This window comes from Hippopotamus amphibius, chromosome 1 (genome assembly GCF_030028045.1).
Source record: "Hippopotamus amphibius kiboko isolate mHipAmp2 chromosome 1, mHipAmp2.hap2, whole genome shotgun sequence".
Taxonomy (NCBI): Eukaryota; Metazoa; Chordata; class Mammalia; order Artiodactyla; family Hippopotamidae; genus Hippopotamus; species Hippopotamus amphibius.
The window spans coordinates 135,496,483-135,518,178 of NC_080186.1; the positions used below are offsets into that span (position 1 = coordinate 135,496,483).

General features: G+C 51.1%; 1 protein-coding gene across 4 annotated transcripts in view; it reads right to left on the reverse strand.

Moving 5' to 3' along the window:
• Positions 1-21,696, reverse strand: part of WWC1 (WW and C2 domain containing 1) — a 149,298-nt gene that overhangs the window by 32,275 nt on the left and 95,327 nt on the right. For all 4 annotated transcript variants that reach the window (XR_009052842.1, XM_057729482.1, XM_057729495.1 and 1 more), the window contains 6 exons: positions 16,787-16,916; positions 14,947-15,093; positions 13,652-13,725; positions 9,802-10,044; positions 3,620-3,709; positions 2,293-2,828 (listed from right to left, as the gene is read on the reverse strand). Coding sequence is in view for 3 of the 4 variants with exons in the window: in XM_057729482.1 (XP_057585465.1) it covers positions 2,293-2,828; positions 3,620-3,709; positions 9,802-10,044; positions 13,652-13,725; positions 14,947-15,093; positions 16,787-16,916 (1,220 nt within the window). In the remaining variant the exon portion in view is untranslated. The remainder of the gene's footprint in view (positions 1-2,292; positions 2,829-3,619; positions 3,710-9,801; positions 10,045-13,651; positions 13,726-14,946; positions 15,094-16,786; positions 16,917-21,696) is intronic.

Here is a 21,696-nt window from a genome sequence, read left to right on the forward strand (position 1 = left end):
ATGGGGCAGGCTGGGGAAGGGGATGGTGGCAGTGAGCCTGGGAGAAGCCAAGGGGCCATCTGGGCGTGGCTTTCCCAGCCTGTGTCCCCCATCTGCTGCTGCAGCCCGGGAGAGCTCCTGCCTTCAGACCCACCCCTGTCCACCCTCCACTAAACCACTTAAGGAGATTAATTTGTCTGCTGACTGAACAGTGGCACTAATCACATAAACTGCTTAGTGTCTGAGCTCAGCCTGGCATCCGCTTGTGGCAGGGAGGGCTTCTGGAGATGGCATGAAGAAACGCCGACCTGAGATGTGAGCGGTCTCTGGCCCCCAAGCTGTATGGACACTGCAGGGAAAGGGTGGCGGTAGTGGGGGGGTCGCGCCCCACACCCGGCTGGGGTCCCAGCAACCCTGAGACGGCTTATCGCAGCCCTCTGCCAGGGAGCGCCAGGAATGCTTCTTGAGCCTCGTTAGAGGTTCCGCCTGCACCCCCTCCTCTCCAGGGAACAATTTCCTGAAGCTTGCCACCTGCTGTAGTAGGAAGCCTGTTTTTATTTTTGTGTGAGAGCACTCGGCAAGACTCCCTTCCCGATGAGGGAGCCCCAGGGATCTCTCGGCTCCTCTTCTAAGGAAGCGGCTGGCACGAACCCAGCAGAGCCTTTCATGAACCGGGAAATCTCATCGTTTCCCCCTTGCTCCCACTGGCCCTTGCACACCGGGGAACTGATAGCTCTGGGTGCAGCAGCTGCCCTCCCGCCCATTCCTGGAGCTGTCGGCGGAGGCGGGTCGAGCCTCTGGCCAGCCTCATGGGAGCCAGGCGCAGGAGACCTTTGCCGACAGAACCGACACATGGCTCGGTGTGGCTTCTGAGCCAGCGGTCCTAGAGCCCGTCCTGACTCTACTGTTTCACAGTAGTGACAATGACCTTGGACAAGTTACTTAACCTTGCTGAGTCTCATGGCTTTCAGTCCACAAGAGGAGGATAAAAACAGCACCCACTTCATAGTGTTGTCGTGAGGTTTACGTGAGGAAGTATGCCGGACAGTGCCTGTATCTTGCATACCTGAACTCGATAAATCACCCGGCTCAGTCCTGACTGGCATACCATAGGTATGATGGGATCAGTGAGCACCAGGAGTGTCTTAGGAATAAACACGCAGAGCTGCCTCATGTCCTAAGGGGGACTATGATGACAAAGGTTGGGCTCTGGGATGGGAAAAACCCAGATTCCAATCCCTGCTTCCCCACCTGTTGGCTAGGGGACGTAGGGCAAGTGATAGCACCTCTCCGGACCTGTTTCCTCATCTGTGAAATGGGTGTAATAGAAGTGACCTATTTCACCATACAAAGCACACTGCTCACCATGGAATGCACCCCAACAAATATTAATTATTATAATTTATTATGTGGTTGCTGCTAAAGATAAAGATTTTTCTCCCAATAAATCTTAGCTGTCATCATTGGCATCATCTTCTATTTTGAAGCTTCCGACCTGAACCTCAGTCCACACCGTAATGTTCTTTCTGACCCCAGGCAGCATGCAAGTCATAGCATTCCCTGGCTTCAAACAGTCGCACCGATCTCTGCAGCAATTAGGATAAAGTGTAAACTCCTTACCTTGCACAGCCCGCCCTCCGCCCCGTTCTCTGCCCTGCGGGTGACCCCTCCCTCTGGCCCCTGCTGCAGCCCCTTGCTCCAGCCCCAGAGACGTCGCGCTTGCGTCTCCCAAGGCTGGCTCCTTCTCACTGTTCCAGCCTCGCTTCCTATGTTGCCTCCCTTCACCACCCCATCTGAACTGGCAGCCCCACCCCAACCTGAAAGGCTCCATCCCATCCCCTGTTTTATTTTCTTCCTAGTGCTTTTATTGGTTTGCGTGTACAGTTATTGCCTATGCCTTCATTTGCATGCAGGCTTCATGGGAACCAGGACGTGTCTGTCCTCCACACTGTATCCTTGTGACTAACCCACATGGCATAGCTGTTGAATGAATGAATGAATGAATCCATGTACAGCCACTAGCACAGGACCTGGCATTTAGTTTCAGTAGGCACTTAATATCTGCTGCATGAATGAAGCGACCACGGAAAAACCCTTTGCTCAGGACCTAGACCATAGTAAACACATATTAAATGCCTCCTGAGTGAATAAATAAACTGACACACCATGGAAAGATCTGGCACATAGAAAGCAGTCAGTAAGTGTTGCCCTAATTACCACAATCGTCACTGGGGTCCAGAACTCGGACCTGGGCGCGGTTCCCACCCTCCTCCCTCCCCGGCCACACCGCCCTCCGGATGTGGTGCGCTCTACCTTGGCCGAGCGGCTTGCCTTCCGTTCCGGGTTCCTCCGGCCGGAACCTCTCCCGGGTGCTGTTGCCAAGGCTCAGTTCGCAGAGGGTGGCACTCAGCTCGGGGTCTTCAAACTCCAGGTTGCTCAGGAAGGCGTCCCCGGCCAGGAGGGGGTCAGCGACGAGAGGGGAGCAGGGCGGGGATGGGGAGGAGAGCGAAGAGCGGGGGGACAGGGAGGTCACGGACTTCGGCGTGCCGCACAGGGGGCGCAGGGCCTGTAGGCGGCCGCCCCCCTCCACCTTCTGGGTCTTGGCCACCTCGTCCTCGTGGATGGTGGTGATACAACCCGAGGGCCGGAAGCCCGTGGCCCCCTCCAGGAGCAGGAATTCCACCTTGCTCTGCAGTTCTGAGTCCAGCTGCTCGAAGGGGTCATAGTAGAGGTCGGTGAAGCTGGCCGAGGTGGAGGAGTCCAGGCTGGAGGCAGCCAGGGAGCCCCGGCTGGACGTGAGGGATCCGGGGCTGCTGCCCGAGGACAGGCTCTGCGTGCTGCCGGACAGGCTGGGGCGGGGGAGGGAGGGCGAGGACACAGAGTGGGTGGGCTGCCCGGAACCTCCCCCGAAAAGTACCACACGCACTTAGAAGGCACTACCTCGCTGGACAGTCTGCAGGGTAGACCACACATCCCCGTTTCACTAAGAGGATATCCCGAGAAGGCCACATAATCTGGTGCTGGCAGAGTTGGGATCTGAACCCAAGCCGGCTGCATTAAAAGTCCACTTTCCCCTCTACATCTCTCAAACCTCCACCAGCGGCATTCCATTTTCATATTTTTCCATATTTGAGTCCAACCCCAAATAATGCTGCTTAATATTTTCCTTCAACTCAACACACTTTTTACATTAATATACTTGTAGTTATCTCAAAAAGGAAACTTTATATCCTAAGTGTAATTTGAAAAGTAGTGTCAACTGTTAAAAATATCTGATGAAAACAAGACGTTGTGATAAAATTCCAGCCACGCTGCCCACCCAGCACCCGGCCTGAAGCCTACTCTCTCTGTGTTGTGCAAGCTGGCTGGCGGGGATGGGAGACGTGAACGAGACACACTAGCACCCGACTGGGGCCTTCTGTGTGTCGTCAATGGACTGACGAGGCTGCGGTCTGGGCAGGTGAAGGACCCTGCCCCTGGCCACACCAGGCCCAGCGCAAGTCCCCTAGACCATCCATCTGCCCGCCGTGCACTCAAGCCACGGAGGACATGTGAAGGGCAGAGGCTGGGCTGGGCCACCTCGGGACACCTGCATCTGGCTTTGCCCAGGGGAGCCCTCGCCCCGCTGCCTACTACTCACCTCTTCAGCTGGGAGTGCAGAGCTGCTACCTGCCGGGTGGCTTCCTCCAGCTCTTTCACCAGCTGGTTCCTCTTACTGTTTAACTTCAACCTGAACGGAGAGAAGGCATGAGTGGGGAGCCCCGAGGGATCCTGCCTCCATCTCCCTGAAAGAGGAATCACAGGTAGGCACTGATAGAGATGTACACACAGACCCACCAACATACACACACACACAAAAGAGCTTCCTAGAAGCATTATACTATGATGCTTGGAGAGATGGCCTCTATCCATAATCCTAAAATAACTGCTATACGCATCATCTGCTATGTGCCAGGGGCTGACGAGGAAACATGATGTTGCCTTAATTCATTTGCAAAATAATCCTACATGGTAAGAATTTTTTTTTTTCAACCACGTTACATACGAGAAAACTGAGGCTCCTAGAGTTAAACAGTTTACTCGAAACTAGAGAGTTAGTTGCAGAATTGGGATTCGACCCAGTCATCCCTCCCTGCACTGTGCACAGACACGCAGAGAGAGAAGACCACGAGGAGACATGGCAGATGACCATGCGTAGATGGCCATCCACAAGCCAAGGGGAGACGCCTCAGAAGAAACAGCCCTGCCAACACCTTGACCTTGGACTTGGCACTTCCAGGACTGTGAGGAAATAAATTTCCATTGTTGAAGTCACCCAGTTTGTGGAACTTTAGTTTGGCAGCCCTAACAAATGAATGCACTGTCTTCGGGTAAAATATAGGAGAAAAAAAAGGGTAGGGTCTGGGACCAAGCTCTGAGTCTATACCCAAGGCTGAGTGGACAGGCAATAGTCAGCAAAGGAGCTGGAGAGAATGGTTCCAGAGAGCCTGGGGAAGATCCAGTGTGGCGAACTGTCAGAACCTGGGAGCTAAGGCCTGACCCAGGCACGCCGACACCAAAGCCCAATTCAGGGACTCCCTCCCTGAAGGTAAAACTCTTGGGTTTGAAGAGATGGCTGGATATAAGCTCTACTCAGCCCCCAGTTTCTCCTGAAATTCCCCATGGGGGCAGCGTGATTGGGCTCCAGGGAGGGTGCTGGTCGCTGGACCTGACAGGGAAGAGGCTCTATCACCCAGCCATGACTCCACTATCTCATGCATCCACTAGGTTAGTGGTTTCAGTTTGTGGCCCACAGATGTCCTGCATTAGAAAGGAGGTGTGGGCTTCCCTGGTTGTGCAGTGGTTAAGAACCCACCTGCCAATGCCGGGGACATGGGTTCTATTCCTGGTCCGGGAAGATCCCACATACCTCAGAGCAACTAAGCCCATTCACCAAAACCACTGAGCCTGCACTCTAAAGCCAGTGAGCCACAACTATTGAGCCTACGTGCCACAACTACTGAAGCCCTCACACCTAGAGCCCATGCTCTGCAACGAGGAGCCACCTCAATGAGAAGCTAGTGCACCGCAACGAAGAGTGGCCCCGCTAGAGAAAGCCTACCCAATGCAGCCAAAAATAAATAAAGAAAGAAAGAATCTGCAACTTTTTTTTTGGTCCGCACTGTGCGGCTTACAGGATCTTGGTTCCCTGACCAGGGACTGAACCTAGGTCCTGGCAGTAAAAGAGCCAAGTCCTAACCACTGGACAGCTAGGCAACTCCCTGGCATCTGCATCTTTATTACTTAGCTGGCTGGAAGGCACACTAAGGTTTCTGAGCTGCTACACTGGTTGGGGGTTGAAAGGCAGGAGCTGTGCCTTGCTCTCCCAGCCCCTGGCATGGTGCCCGCCACAAGGATGTGCTCGAAAAGTAACTGTTGAATGGAAGTCTTTTCCCCAGTTGACGTAGGGGAAAGACCTAGGTCTTTGCTCTGTTGAAAGACCCGGATGTTAAATTTCCCATGGACAGATGTGTTCCACTGTTGGCATCTTATCCCCTGATGCCATCCTGCTGGAGGAGGAATGACTGACCCACAGCTCCCAAAGCAGAGCCAACCCAGTCTGGGGCCTGGAAGAGAGAGTTCATTTCCATGGAAAACCGAACCACACCATCCCTCCACTGACAGGCCCAAGGCCTATCACAGGCGTGAGACATAACTGGAAAGTGATGAGGGACAGGCAGGACCTGTCCCTGGGGAGCTGGCCTTGGGAAATTACAGAAAAGACCATGGGAGCAGTGGCCTCAGCATGGCTCTTGGCCAGCTCAATCCCCTCCCAGGCCCTATTCTTCCAGAGTCCTGTGCAGGGCTGGGCTGGGGAGGCTGCAGGCTGGCAGATGGAGCCCGTAATGAACAAAATCCTGGTTTTCAATGGAATGGACAGGACTGTGGAATCTGACCCTCCGTAAGAGCAAGACCTCTTTCAAGGTGTGAGGTGTGGGGTCAAGGCACAGCCTGGGCCACCATGCCGACCTTTGTTTTCCTTCCCCCTGGGAGGAGACCACAGAGGCATGTCCTGGGAGTAAATGCAGGTCCCCACTGGATCCCCAATTAGAGGCTGAGGGGACCGGGGGCCAGGTGCCCTTGACTTCTTGTGCACAGGGGTGTAGCTACCGGCTGCAACACACAGGTGCCGAGGCCGCCTCCCAGAGGCATTGGGCTTCGCTGGCCATATGGCGTTTGCGTGTGATGCCCGGCACAGGCTGGGAGGCCGAGAACGCACCAGGCGTAGAAGCAGGCAGGGGACCCAGAAGGTGGGGCTGGAATCCCCACAAGCTGCAGCTCAGCACCTGGGGGGCTGGTTAAAAATGCAAGAGCCTGGGCTGCATCTCAGGCCTGGGGAATTTGTCCCTGGGATGGGGACAGGGAGTCCACACTCCAATAGGCACAGCCGCTCTCAGGAGTGGTGGGGACGGCCCCAGGGAAGGGAGGTGGAAGCGGGGGGTGGGGGGAAGATGGGGAGTACTGGGGAGAGGTATGTGCTTCCGACTGATCCATGACTGGGGTCTGGCAGGGCCTGTGGTGCGCTCTTCCTGGATGTGTTTATTCCTGACCTTCTCAAAGGCACCTTGAACAGAGAGGCTGTTGTGTGCAGGTAAGGAGTATAATACTCCTGTTTTGAGAAAGAGAGAGAAGAGAGAGAGGAGCGTGAGAAACAAAAAGAGAGAGAAAGAAACCTAGAGAGAGAACAAGAGAGTCAGGGGAGTGAACACAGACAAACGGGGCTGAAGGCAAAGAACTGAACCCAGACGAAGACTGCTGGGTGGGCTCTCTCTCTCTCTCTCTCTCTCTCTCTCTCTCGTGCAGGAGGCTCACAGCCGTCAGCCCTGTCCCCGTCCTTCCCGAGGCTCTCACCTCCTCCTGCCCACATGCCCCCTGGCTTCTCTCTGCATGTCCCCAGGGAAGCCTACCCTCTGGGACCGCGAGTCACCTGCTCAGCAGCTGCCCCAGGGTGGAGATTCTGGCTTCCCTGGAGGGGCCGTGTGAACTCACTGTTCCAGGGAAGCGATGGGAGCTTTGAAAGGCATAGCTGAAGGCAATAATAAAAGACCCCCTAAGTGGGCAGCAGCCTAAAGCAAGCATGAGCTGCGGAGCCAGTCTGGGCTGTAATCCCAGCTCTGTCGCTCGGTGATGCTGGGGGAGCCTCAGTTTTCACAACTGTGAAATGGAGATTAATCTCAGGGTTGCTGGGAGGTTTAAATGAGATGACATAGGTTACAGAGTCTGGTACATAATGGTACCTTTTGCATGTAGTATAGGAATTCTAAGAGAATATCCAATCAACCCTAGTTTCAAGAAACCAAAATTATTACAGCAGAGAAGAGCCTCAATTCACAACCTGGTCCAACCGCCCGCCTTCAGAATGCAGAAGTATTCAATGTAATTATCCTGGGTTTTTTTTTCCCTATTAGGTCAATGACTTGCTCAAGGTCAGTGATGGGAAGGGTATCTCTATCGACCCAGCAAGCAGTAAGGCTGCCATGGATCCGTTCTCTTCAGCTGCTGGCTGTGAGCTTGATGAACAGACAAGGGCTTCCCAGTGATGGCTGTAGGGTCTGGGAGCAAGTTAGGGACCCAGAGGACTGGTAGACAGGCCCTTAGGAGAGGTCTGCAAGGCTCTGCCCAGGCTGACGAACCATTTATTCTTTCAATTAACACTAAAGGGGGCTTCCCTGGCGGCCCAGTGGTTAAGAAGCCGCCTGACAATGCAAGGGTCACAGGTTCAATCTGTGGTCCAGGAAGATTCCACATGCCGCGAACCGACTAAGCCCCGGCATCACAACTACTGAGTCTGTGTTCTAAAGCCCGTGAGCCACAACTATTGAGCCCACGTGCCACAACTACTGAAGCCCGTGTGCCTACAGCCCATGCTCTGCAACAAGAGAAGTCACCACAATTAGCCCGCGCGCCACAATGAAGAGTAGCCCCTGCTCACAGCAGCTAGAGAAAGCCCATGCACAGTAACGAAGACCCAACACAGCCAATAAATCAATCAATCAAACAAAACAAACCAAAAAACCCCACTAAAGGCATAAAGGTGTCCAGAAACAGGCCTTGTTCCCAAGATGCACAGGCTTGGGGAAAGCAGGACAGAGTCTTGGCACTAACAGAGATTTCTAAAAGGTGCTGCCTAGGGCTAAAAAACACCAATTATTGAAGTCCTCTCCTCCTCCGTCTCCCACCGGCCTGGTGGTGGATCGGTGCTAACCACCCGCCCCTCCCAGGAGAAGATAAATGAGAGGAAAGTGACACATCCCTGGTGGCAGTTCTGACAAGGGCGTTGGTGGGGAGAGAATCCTCACCATGGACCAGTCAGTGGACTGTCTGATGTGCTTACAAGAGGCTGGGTAGAGGCTGGTCAACTTGACCCATCTGCCACCCTGCCGTGTGCAAATAGAGTACTCAGTACTAGGGTGGGATTGCAAGCAGGGTGCCTTAGCGCTCAGGAGGCTCCCTGAAGACATGTTAGGACCCATTATGGGGTGATGCAGAGAGAGCACAGCCAGGCACCTAGGACACCTGGTCTGCGGCCGCTGGGCCCAGGCAAGTTTATCTGCTTTATAAACTGGGCTTCTGCCTCTGATTTCACTGGAAAGAGGAATTCCCTTGCTCATCCCTGCTCCCAAACACACACCCACACGCATTTGAAAATCACTATCTTCAGTTCTAGCTCCATAAGGGCAGGGACATTGCTCAATAAAGTCTGCTGCCGGGAAAAAAAAAAAGTGAAAATAACTGAATAGATTCTAAGGGTATCAGGGCAGGGATCATGACTTGTTCATTTCTGAATCCTCCAAATTGCCTTGAACACAAAATATGTGCAACAAAACATTTCTTAAATGAATGAATAAATAATGATGGGCCAATGGCCAGAATGAACAAATGAAAGAAGGAGAAGCTGGGGACTGTAGGACCCACTGTGGACACGGAGCTGTGGGTGTGGAGGCTGGTGAGACACTGAAGGAAGTAAAAGTCTGTTATGAGGTCTAAACCGAAGCATGGAAACCAGTGGCTTTCAGGTTAAATCAAGCCCACAGATGAAGCTGATTTAGCCTTTATCGTATTTAAAAACTTTTTGGATTGGTTGCCAATATTAAAAAAAAAAACAACCAAACAACTCTTTCCTTGAAATATGGGGGCCTCTGGCAGCCTGGGGCCTGCACTCCCACTTGCTGGAGGTTGGAGACGGCACCTGATTCAGACAAGTGGGGTCTGTGCCTTCCAGTCTAACCTGGCCCATGGCCAGGTGGGCCTCTGGTATTTACATCACCTGCTTGACTCCTATAAGCATCTCAGTTTGCAAACCCCATCTAAACCAGTGTTTTGTAAACTGCAAACTGCAATTCCTTAGCACATGGTGAAATCAATTTAGTGGGCCATGACCAGCATGTAAAGAAATGCAACATAAAAGAAAGTATCAGAGGGCTGTCACACATGGAGAGTATGCACTCTTTGCGAAACTGTTGTCCATTACATAACAAAGCCATGTGAATCACTGTCACAAAGTTGGAGAATGACTGCTCTAAATCACACAGAGCTTATCTTAGGAGATAATTTCTGAAAACCTGCACGTGAGCAGACCTTTTGGTCATGCGATTCTGTGTGTAAAGTTCTGGGGTAGTCTTGCTACTTCAGAAAGCGGCGAGGCCTCTAAACTGAGTGTCCTTGGGGTGCAGCCCAGGCGCCCCAGGTTGTCGCCCTGGCCTCTTCCCCCGACTGGGGGCTGGAGGGTAGACAGGCAGCAAGGGAAGGGCCCCAGCCCCCGGGCCCCCAGCCCAGCCCCACCTCTCGGTCAGCGCCTTGCTCTGGGTGTCCCGGGCTGCCTGCAGGTCCTTCTCCAGCCGCTTCCGGGCCATCTCCAGCTGCTCCACCTCCCCCTGGGTCCACTTCCGGGGGCTGATGAAGCGCATCTCCTTCAGCAGCTCCTCCTTCTCATTGATGAGGATCAGCCGGTCCCGCTCAGAGTCAAGCACTCCCGGCCAGGCCTCGCTGTCGAGCTTGGCCAGCTGGATCTTCAGGTTGGCGATCCTGCGGGCCGAGAGGGTGGGCGTGACCGGTGTGCCCCAGGCAATGCGCGACCAGCAGACCGACTGTGTTTACAAGGTTACGTGGTCCGAGGAGCTATGCCGCCGTCAGAGCATCCTCTCTGACACTGACTGACTTCCTTTTAATCAGCGTGGGGTCTCAAGGAACAGATTTTTCTCTAAGAAACACATGTGGTGCCTACCATGTGCCAACCATGAGTAGGCTCTGCAGGGATGGGGCAGAGGGCTTGCCCTGAGGGACATGAAGCCTAATAGACCAGAGGTGGATTCCTCGTCAGGCGATAGCCTCCTACCACTGGCTAGGGGACCTTGGGCAAGTCGCTTCGTCTCTCTGAAGGAATAACAAAACCTTATGGGGTAATGGTTGAAGGTTTTACGACATAATTCATAAAATGTCCAAGCACAATCCTTGGTGCCTACTAAACAAGCGCTCATGAATGTTTCTGCTGCTACTGTGCTTACTCCCTGGTTTACACCCTTCCTAGGTGTGCAGTGTTGGGCCTACTCTCTGAGCCTTGTATATAAGAAGAGAGTTACTCCTCCGTCAGAACTGGTGCGAAAATGAGCCGTTAGGTGGCCAGTGTGTCTGGCACAGAAGTGCTGGACCAATGGCAGTCATGGGCCCACTCTGACCACAGCAAATGCTGCCATTGCCAACCTTGTGCCAACCAGTCTGGAGAGTGGCGCAGTACTCTGTGAACAACTGCGGATTTGAGGTCAGAGACTTTGGGTTGGAGTCTCGGCTCTGACCTTCTTAAGAAATCATTTAGGTGATACACGCTTCTGGCACAGTGTCTGGTACACTGCAGGCCCTTACGTGTTACAGGAAGGAATTGGGAGCCCTTCACTGCTTTAAGACAGAGTATCCTCATCTGTAAGATGGAAATAATAATGGTACCTGCAAGGTGGGTTATGAGGACCAAATGAAAACACAGCATTAAGAGCTCTTTATATAATGCCAAGTGCTACACAGACATTAGGTATGATTATCGTTGGATCAAATTAAGATTCACAGCATCGCTAAGAGTATTGCTACAAATATTTAAAAGCAATCATGTGACCCTTTAGGGTTTAGTCTTTGCAAAGCGCTTTTAGCTATCACTGTCCTAGCCTCACCCCATCCCTAAAGGGTGGGTAGGACCTGGCGGTAACCCTGTGGGACAGATGGCCAGAGAGGATATGCCTCACCTAAGACTGTAGGTCAGAAACATGGCCAATATCTGTTGAGGTCCCAGGCCTCTGGACCCCCAGTTCAATCTTACCTGCAAACAATGTGGCCAAATTCTTATTTTATCAAAACATTGTTGGAGACAAGACCTCCGTGCTGTGTAGTGAAAAGTCCATACAGAGAACCACATCTCATTGGCTCATTCCCCAGCCAAGTGTCTCAGCAGGGATTCTTAGAGTTAATTAATTTAAATTCCATATTCACATATACAGCAATCCATCAAAACTGGCTTTGGGATAACTCTGTAGCTGCTGCTGTCCATCCAGCTGCTTTGAGGATAGAATGCTATGGCCAGGTCTGGCAGGGGCTCCACTACACGTGGGACACTTGAAGGGGAGATTGATGCTTTCCTGGATGTACTTTCTGCGGGAGTTTTCCCTATGCCAGTGCTCCTCAAACTTTGAGCCATACATCCTTAGGAGAATCTGATGAAACCTACTACACTTACTCCCAAGAAATGCACATGTGACAAAACTTAGCATACGATGATGAGACCTTGCATTATAGCCACCTGCCTTCCCTGCTTCAAGAGCTGCAGCCTCTGCTTTACCATTCAGCAGGTTGCTCTATTCTTTATACTTAAACTACCTTTGGGTGAAGGGGGAGACACAACGCTGGATAAAGGATGAGCCAGGAAGCTCTGTGATAAGTTTAGTGGCTCAACCCCGAAAGGAAGATTTCCGTCCTTTCATTTCTCAGAAACTGATCATCTAAGACAGGCATTGCTGCAAACTGGAATAGATCTAGGGTTCAGAGTGGTCCCCTTCAGAGGGGACAAGAAATGGTTGTCCAAATGTCGTGGGTTCTGCTGAACCTCTAGGGGGAGCCAAAATAGTGCACAGGATATCTTTTTTTCCTCACCTGACCAGTATCCACTTTCTCCTTCTTTTGTTAACAATATTTCAAGCTTTCTTTGGGAAATCAGTCCTCCCGTACTTTCAAGTCACTTGGTTCCCTCAAAGCTGACCTCAATCCCCTTCCCAGAGTCGTGCAAATGACCCATGCTTGGACCTTCACAGAATTCTAATTCCTCCCACCCGGCAATAATGATTGGTTCTCCCAGAAAAGCCAGTGAGTCTCAAACCCAAAGCTTGTTAAGACAGTTGGGAAAGGTAGGTCCTCTTTCCTCTGTGGTTGCTAATGTGGTAGTATGTAAGCCTAGAATTGCTGGGGGTCATCTTTCTGCTTTGACAGGAAAGTCTGTCAACACAAAGGCAAGCAGGGCTGAGAAAAGGAGAGAGTTTGAGTCTATGTAACATCATTTGAATCCCTGGATCCAGCTGTGCCTGAAGCTGGATTATCCCAGCACTTTGGAGTTCAACAAGCCAACAAATATCCTTTTTTGCTTCCTCTAGTTTCTAAAGGATTCCTGTCAATGCTGCAAAGGGTTCTGCTGCTCACACATTGTTGGCAGGGGGGCAGGGCTGGGCACTGTCACACCCTCCCTGGCCTGGCTTAGAATGTCCATGGGCTAGGCAACATAGCCTAAGGAGGAATGGATACGATATGCTTGGTTTCATTCACCATCATACCCTGTGGATTCTTTCTCAGTGAGGCTGGCTCAGTGTATAGGAAGACTGTGGATCATCCAGGGTTCTAATTCTGACTCCACTTTGAAAAGTCACAAAATATCTTACATCTTACCTTTCTCTTCTCTAACATGAAGATGATATAAGTTATGCTCTTAGGCTGCTTTTAAAATTAAATGAGATGATGCACATATGAATGTTTTAGTACACTGCCTGGGCCATTACAGATGCTATAAAAATGTCCACTTTGATTACTATTTTAATTTTATTTGTGGCAGTGGAACCCAACTGCTTAGGATTCTCTGAAACCACAGAATACCTAAAGTCTCTGGTATCTACACAGTTTAAAAACACAGCTTGAAAAAAATAAAATAAAAAAATACAACATGCTGTTATAAAGATAAATAAATAAAAACACAGCTTGTTTCCGGTTGGGCAGGAGACACTGAAGTGATTGGTATTTGTAGTCTTTTTAGCCTATTGCTAAAACCCCAGTCGTGTTCCTTCACACCAACTACTTATATGATTGTTGGTAAACCTTGATTTTTGAGGTTGATTTTCAGGTGGGCAAGTGGAAAGATTACTAGACTTTGAGGTTTAAAGTATCATTCAAAGCACAATTCCACTCTTTATCTAGCTAAGTGTGCCTGGTTGAGTCATTTCCTAAGTTTCAGAGAGGATTAAAGTATGAAGATGATAATACCTTCACAATCTTTGTGAGGGTTAAACAGGATGAGACATGTAAAAAGAAGCCCCAGAACAGACACTCAACAGTAGCGGTTATCATTGTTGGGGCCATCCTGCCCCCAGCCCCCAGCCTCTAATTAAATTACCTCCTCTTAGCCTCTTCATATCGAAGGCGCAACCTGACCTTCTCCGCCAACTGATTGTTGCTGCTGGTGCCGAACTGGAGGAAAGAACAAGTAGGGAATTACATGGCTATCGTGGCCAGTGCTGAGCTGGGTTTTGGGAGCTTACGAGGAACTTGACAGCTTGTGTGGGAAGTAGCGAAAAACGGTCCCCAATTATTGAGCTGGCTCTGCCAATCGCAGGGAAGCTACTTAGGGGGAAAAACACTTTCTTTCCTTCAGGCATGGGAAGAGCCCCAAACGCAGACATTCATCACTTCTAGAAGAGAAGCTGAGGGCCCAGAATATCATCTTGCAGCCCTCAAATGGCTTGGAGCCCATTCAAGCCTCAGAAGCGTGGAGGACAGCTAGTCAGGAGGAAATAGGCATGGCCAATACACAAGAAAGCCATTCTGGGGGTGCTGGGGAGGGGGTCCACCAGACACTCAGGGAGTCTGCAGTAAGGAGTGCACCCCTGAGTGAGTGAGAAGAAGATCCTAGAACTTGGAAGAAGGCACACAGTTCCTTTGCAGATAACTTTGGCCCACGGGTGGCTTGCAGCTGGACACATGGGTGGCATGGGGAAGGAGAGCGCAGCCCCGTTTGCCATGCCAGTCTGTCAAGAGCGACAAGAAGCTACAAGGCTCACCCCATCAGACGTGAATATAGCTTCTCCTCACAAGTGGGAATACGACTATAGAAACCAGACAGAATAGCATTTAGCCATTCTCATGCAATGTCACCTGCTCTAGGAAAACAAAAGCTCTTCAAAGTTAAGGACGGCCGTGGGTCAGTCCTGCACTGAGGCTTTCAGGAGCGATGTCTGGACAGCACTTGCACTATTCATTACTCTCACTGGGCTGAGCTTTTGAACTGGGAGGCAAGCAGCTGTCTGCAAGCTGCATGCATTGTTTTGGGATGAACAGGAGGGAAATATCCTCTGTTTCCCAGCTGCTGAAAGAATAACAGCATGGTGCTGCAAATTAGCACGAGGGAAACCAGAGAAAGACGCCAGGTCCTTCCAACATGCTTTCTGTGCAGCATCTAGAGATGCAGTCATGTGGCCAGGTGATGCTCAGGACCAGGGAGTCAGTACTGGCTTTTCCTCCACATTACCATCTCATGGTATCCGGGGGCTGAGAGGTCTGCAAGAGAACGGAGCTCCAGAAAGCTGAGTTAGCAGCCAGGCCCACAGACAGTCACCGGCCGGCTCCTTAGATGAGTAACAAGCAGAGTACTCTGTCCCTTGGGGCCCCCAGCGGCATGCACTGTCTACTCACACTTCCTGAGACGTCCGTCTGGGAGCTCATGTCCAGGTACTGTTTCGGCAGTGGGAAACCTGAACTCTCCAGAGAGCTGCTGCTGGACCACAGGTCAGAGTGGGACCCTCTGTCGCTGTGGAAGCCGTCCTTCAGCATGGCAAGGCTCTGGAGTAGAGGGACGGGTTAGCGACACACCCTCCTGGGAGGGAGCTCTGGGTCTGTCACTCTCTATGAACTCACTAGGAACCCATGCTCACCCCAGACACCCCACTTATTCTGTTGAGAGCTTCCAGTGCCAGGCACGGTGCCAGGCCCTTCACACGGGAGAAACCAGTGTGGACCCCGGCTCTGGAGCCACACTGCCTGAGTTGGAGGCCCTGCTCTGCTACTTCCTAGCTGTGTGATCTGAGCTTGCTGACTAACCTCCCTGTGCCTCAGTTTCCTCTCCTGCACAACGAGAGTAATCATGGGTCCTATCTCACAGGGCTATGAGACTGATTAAACGAGGTGACCAGTGTAAAGCACTAGTTCAGTCAATACTCAGTAACTGTTAGTTTTACCATGATGAGGAATAACCTATGATGATCTCCCATTTTATCCATGAGGGAGTTGTTACAGGAAGAAGCTGGCAATTGACAGAGCCAGGATTTCATCTTGGTCTATCCGGCTTGGCACCCTTAACTGCTAAACACAACCAGAACATGCCTCACTGTCCACTAACATCTTGTCACTGGGCTGCATTCCTGGGAAGGAGCTCTGACATTATTCTGTTTCTGGGCCTTCCTGGCAGCACAGTGTTTAAGAATCCGCTTGCCAATGCAGGGGACACAGGTTCGAGCCCCAGTCCGGGAAGATCCCACATGCCGTGGAATTAAGCCCATGCGCCACAACTACTTAGCCTGTGCTCTAGACCCTGCAAGCCACTGCAAGCCACAACTACTGAGCCCGAGTCCCACAACTACTGAAGCCCTTGCGCATAAAGCTCGTGCTCTGCAATGAGAAGCCACCACAATGAGAAGCCCACGTATCGCAACAAGGAATAGCCCCTGCTCTCTGCAACTACAGAAAGCCTGCACGCAGCAACGAAAACCCACCATAGCCAATAAAAAACAAACAAATAAATAAAAAGAAATTGTTCTGTTTGTCACAGAGTGCAAAGCTTCTGTCATTTGCAGCGTCTCTAAGCTTGATGGCTCATCTGCCGATGGGAACAAAAATAGAATAACTCAGAGGTCAAGGCAGTTCTTCTGAGGGTAGGTGGGATGTACAGGGCTTAAGAGAGTAGGCTTCTGGGTCAGGTGTTCATGGTTTTGAATCCTGGCTCTACCACTTACTCTCTGAGCTGAGCAGTCTTTTGCTGAATGATGGAGATGCCTAGCACTGACGTAAAGGATAAGTGCATGCAAAGTGCTTGGCCCAACTGCCTGAGAGATATGAAATCATATCTATCATCATTTGTCAGTTCCCAGCATAGAGTTGGAACATGCAATGAAATAAATGCTTATAAAGATGCTACATTTTGACATCAAGGTGATGTCGAAACCAACTCCCTACATTTAGTTCTGTGCAAAGTAATCTAGGTGGCTAGAGCTGGCTGCAAGGACATGACCTTTAGACTAGACCAGAGAGCTCCTGTTCCAGCTCTGCTATTGACACTAGCTGTGTGACCTTAGGCAAGTCACTTCATGCTTCTGAACCTCCATTTCCTCCTCTATAAAATGAGACTAAAAGCCCAAGAGAACTAGTGTGGAGAATGCGGGGATCTTGCAGCATGTGGAAATAGCCTGCGTAAGTCCTGGCACAGAAAGGTACTCAGGATAAACTGGGATGAGGCCCACATCACTGGGAACTCTCATACCTTAATGAGATCTTGCTTTTCCTTTTCTCCACAGGTGATGGCCTTTTTGATGGCTTTTGTTTCTCTCAGGACAGCCTGAGCTTCATCCAGTTTGTAGCTGCCCTGAGCATCAGACATTTTCTTATCAATTCTAGGAGACAGTCAATGGGAAAAGGTCAGACAAAAATAGGGTGAGGGATAGGGTTTCCCCAGGAGAAAAGCACAGATCACAGTGCTTCAGTCCTGGAAGAAGTTTCCTCTCTGCCCTGCATACCCTTTTTCCCCAGGTCCTGTCTATTGGATATGGCACAGAAGGTCCCTGTCAAATTACCAATGTCCCATAGTGTGGGGCTGCAGAAGCAACACCATTTTTGAAGTCAACTCTTACAGGAAGCCTTCCCTGATTACTTCTCTGAATCTTCCAGGCTCGGCTAGGTGTTCTCATAACACGTTATGCATAGCTGTGACACTGCACTCAGTACGTTGTGCTATAATTCATAATTTATGTGGTAGTGTCCTAGACTTGATCTGACAGGCTTGGATATGTTTGAGTAGTTTTAGTATCTGGCATAGAACAGTCCTATTTTTTCCCTCTTAATGTCATTTTATTTTATTTATCTAATGGAAGATTCTTTAAATTCAATAGTGCTTTACAACTTTCAAAAGTTTCACACATATGATTTCATATAATCCTATAATAGCCCTTTTATCCTCCTATCCTTATACTGCCCCTTCCCCCTTCTCTCTCTCCACTGGTAACCACTAGTTTGTTCTCTATACCTGTGAGTCTGCTTCTTTTTTGTTTTATTCACTAGTTTGTTGTATTTTTTAGATTCCACATATAAGTGATATTATACAGTATTTGTCTTTCTCTGTCTGACTTATTTCACTTAGAATAATGCCCTCCAAGTCCACCCATGTTGCTGCAAATTGCAAAGTTTCATTCTTCTTTATGGCTGAGTAGTATTCCATTGTATACACACATACCACATGCTTTTTATCCATTCATCTGTTGATGGACATTCCGGTGGATCCCACACCTTAACAACTGTAAATAATGCTGTATGAATATTGGGGTACATGTATCTTTTTGAATGAGTGTTTTTTGGCTGTATACCCAGGAGTGGAATTGCTGGGTCATATGGTAGTTCTATTTTTAGTTTTTTGAGAAGTCTCCATACTGTGTTCTACAGTAGCTGCACCAATTTACATTCCTACCAACAGTGTAGGAGGGTTCCCTTTTCTCCACATCCTCACCAACATTTATTTGTGTTCCTTTGATGACAGCCATTCTGACAGGTGTGAGGTAATAGCTCACTGTGGTTTTGATTTGCATTTCCCAGTGATGTACAATGTTGAACATCTTTTCATGTCCTTTAACCTGCATCTCTCAACCTCAGGATTCTTGGGGCCGGCTCTTTCTCTGTTGTTGGGCTGTCCTGTGCACTGTAGGACGTTCAGCAGCACCCCTGGTGTCTGCCCACTAGACGCTAGCAGCATCCTGACCTTGAGCTGTGACAACCAAAAATGTCTCCGTACTTTAGCTAATGTCCCTTGGGGGAGGGGAGCGAAATCATCCCTGGTGAGAACCGCCACCTTTAACAAGCATTTGTTGAGCTGATGGCCACAATGAAGGAAAGGTTAGAAGGATGCAGAACTCCCAGCCCTGCCACTCGAAGCGTGACCTTGGGCATGGCTCTCACACAAATGGAGTGTCAGTTTCCTCCTTTGAGAAAAGCTGGATCCTATCACCTGCCCGGCCTGTGTTCATAGAGCTGTGAGGAATGCCAGAGGGGATGAGGAAGAAACATCAGGTGAGGAGCTAGGAAGTACCGGACAAATGTGAGAGGTTATAATACTTCCATCTTGGGGAGCGTACCAGCACATCCAGGCCCTACACACAGCTTCATTCTGAAGGGGGGAGACGGGGGTTAAAGACGTGAAGGGTAACGACGTCGTTTTCTGAAGGTTAGACACATCAGAGGTGGTGGGAGCCCAGCCCTCTGGGCAAGGAGGACTGTGCTGTGGAAAAGGTTCTGAGGGCAGAGAGAAATTTTAACTGCTTCACACTCTCGTCCAAAGCCAGGGCCGAGGTTTCAGTTCCCGGTGAAGAAAAGTTTTACAGTCTGAGGGAACACCACAAACCCATTATTTCAGGATGAGAAACCACGCACAGGCATTCCTTTCTGGTTTCCTGCTAGAGGCCAACGTGTCCTGGGCTAAAAATAACCTGCGGGGGGAATCACAGGCTTTCACCCCGGCCTCATCCTCTGTGCCTGTGGGGGGGGGGGGGGGGGGGGGAGGGGACGTGGTCTCCGCTCGGCCTGCCCCCTCCCTTCCGTTATTTCAGCCTCCTCGTGGAGGGAAGACAAAGCCCCAGTTATGTCTTCCCACTAAAAATAGCCTGGCTATGCCTTTCGAGGACTTGGGCCTGGGCAAGCCTGCCAGGTCGGCTAAGACTGGTCTCAGATTTAGTTTGAAACATTAGTCTATGGGGAGCTTTCCCAGCAGAGACCTGACCAAGATACTCCGTGGAGAGGAGGATCACCCCAGAGCCGAGTGTCCGGGACCGGAGGGGGCCCTGCCCCAAACGGGAAGCGGGAACGGGAAGGGAAACGCCGTTTGCTTAAGGCTCGGGGCTGGGGGTTCTGGGGAGGGGCTGTGCCCCAGCTGTCCTCTGCCAAGTGGGAGAGGGTGGCTTTGAATCCTCAGCAGGAGGAGACAGAAGAGGTCTGTCTGCCGGGCCCCGGGCTCCTCAGACAGCTTCTACCTGATGGCTCTCAGGGGCCTTAGCAACCCGGGCTCTGGAATTTGGCTGCAGAGAGGAGCTGGGAGAGGAAACACTGTTGAGGTTGGGGAGAGGGGGCGGGGAACAAAGTGTTACCATTATGTACTCAGTGAATGAATCTTTTTTTTTGGGGGGGGGGGTGGGCGGCAGAAAAGTTGCGTGGTTGGTGGGAGGGAGGAGGTGGGGGGGGGGGCCACGATGCGTTGTTTCAGGATTTCCAAATGACACAGCTGTCCTTTCTCTCCGCACTTGAGAGATTGGCACAGCTGGCAGCCACAGGACAGCCACAGAGAAGCAGGGCAAAGGCCGTGACGGCAGCCACTCCTCGTGGTCTTGTCCAGACAGCTCTCACCTGGGCAGGGTGGCTCTGGGGACATGCACAAAGATGCTGTCCCGCTCTCCTCCCGTGGGGATGGGATGCCTAGACTTTTTTATCTACGAGGGCCCTGGGCAGGCGACGGGGCCAAATTCCAAACTTCGGTCTTGATGTTTCTTTTCAGGCTCCTCTAAGAGATACACTTCAATCCTCAGCAACCTTTTTTCTTTTTAAAACTGGGTTTGCTCACAATGAGCCGAACAAATGGATGAGTTTCAGCTTCCCCCAGGTTACGCAAAGAGTGGAGGCTAAGAAGTGACTGGGTCATCCCCCACCAGACACTGAAAAGGGTCCCAAGGGAGAGGGCAGGGGCCTGATGTTTTCTGGGTCTGGGGAGGGGGTTATCTGGGATGATGCCAGGAAGCGGGGTGTAAGGACAGGAGCTTCAAAATCCAAGAGTCCCGGGTTCCAAACCCAGCTCTTGACGCTCAGGAGCTAGGTGGTCTTGAATCTATCTTCAGCCCCATCAGTGCCCTCCTCTATAAAGTGAGGCAGGACAAAAACTGCTCTTAAGGGAGCAGAGACAATGAAAGGAGGTGACTGGCGCACAGCGCTTACCCAGCGTGGCCTCGAGCCCTGGGTGGACGCAGAGTTCATCCGAGTTCCTTCCCCAGTCCAAGCTGGAGGTCACCACCTCCTTCCGCTCCCTGGGCTCTCCCTACGTGCCAGGCACAGCCATGTGCTTGACGTGGATTTTCCAATTCAGTGTTTACAATAACTTATTTTTCAGATAAAGAAAGAGAGGCTCAAAGGGGTTAAGCCATTTCTCCACGTTCCCAGGGAACTGAGATTTGAATGCCCCTGGCGGCGACATTCCTAGCCCTCTCTGCCAAGGTGCGCATTAAAGCAGAAACCTTCCTTCACAGGGAACACGGGGCGACTTCCGGCCGAGGTGTGTGGGCAGCCAGAGCGGAGATGCAGTCTTATCTGGGCCTGATATCAAATGGGCAGGAGGGTGGAGGAAGGGGGAGAAGAGGAGGCTTGTCTTAGAGGTTTCTGCTCCAGCTTCCCAAGCAGCAAGAATTTTCAGTGCTGCTACAGGGTGACAAAGTGGTAAAACAGGTTTGTGGTGGCTAGCAGAATAATGGCAAGTGTTCTGACCAGAAGCTCCAGGGCAGGGAGGAGTTGGGGAGGGGGGAGAGGGGAGGGGAAAGGGGGAGGAGGAAGGGGGAGGAGCACCTGCGCTGAGAGTGAGTTGCTGTTAAACTATGTGCTCAGAACCTGCTCCTCAACCAAGCGGAGGACTCATGAGGCTATTTGCTTTGCAGGAGTTTTGTGAACTCACATTACTGCCCTCAGCTGTCCTTGGCACCACTGGAGATGACCAAGAAGCCTGAGGCACGGGCCCCTTGTCCTAAGGAGATTAGGACCCGGTTTGAGAGGCGGGACTGGCATATGTGTATATACCTACCTAAATAACATATATCTATATAAACACAAAGCCATAATATAGAACACAAAATGTATTCTACACGGTCTATAGTACAAAGCCATACTTCCTTATACCTTGTGTTGTGGGGGAGTCGTGGTGGCTCACCTGGGCACTGGGGGTTTGGGGAGTGGGGAGATGTGAGTAAGAACCAACCAGCCCCTCGCCTGGTGGTCAGAGTCCCCTCGATTAATAGGGCTTGGAGATAGACACCCGAAGGCTCGGGGCTGTGGCCACAGAGTGGTGAGAGTGAACTGAGGTCCAGAGAAGGAGGAAAAGGTACAGTCAGGGAGAATGAAACAGCAAGCATCTACGGAAGCTGCTGTCTGCACATAGAT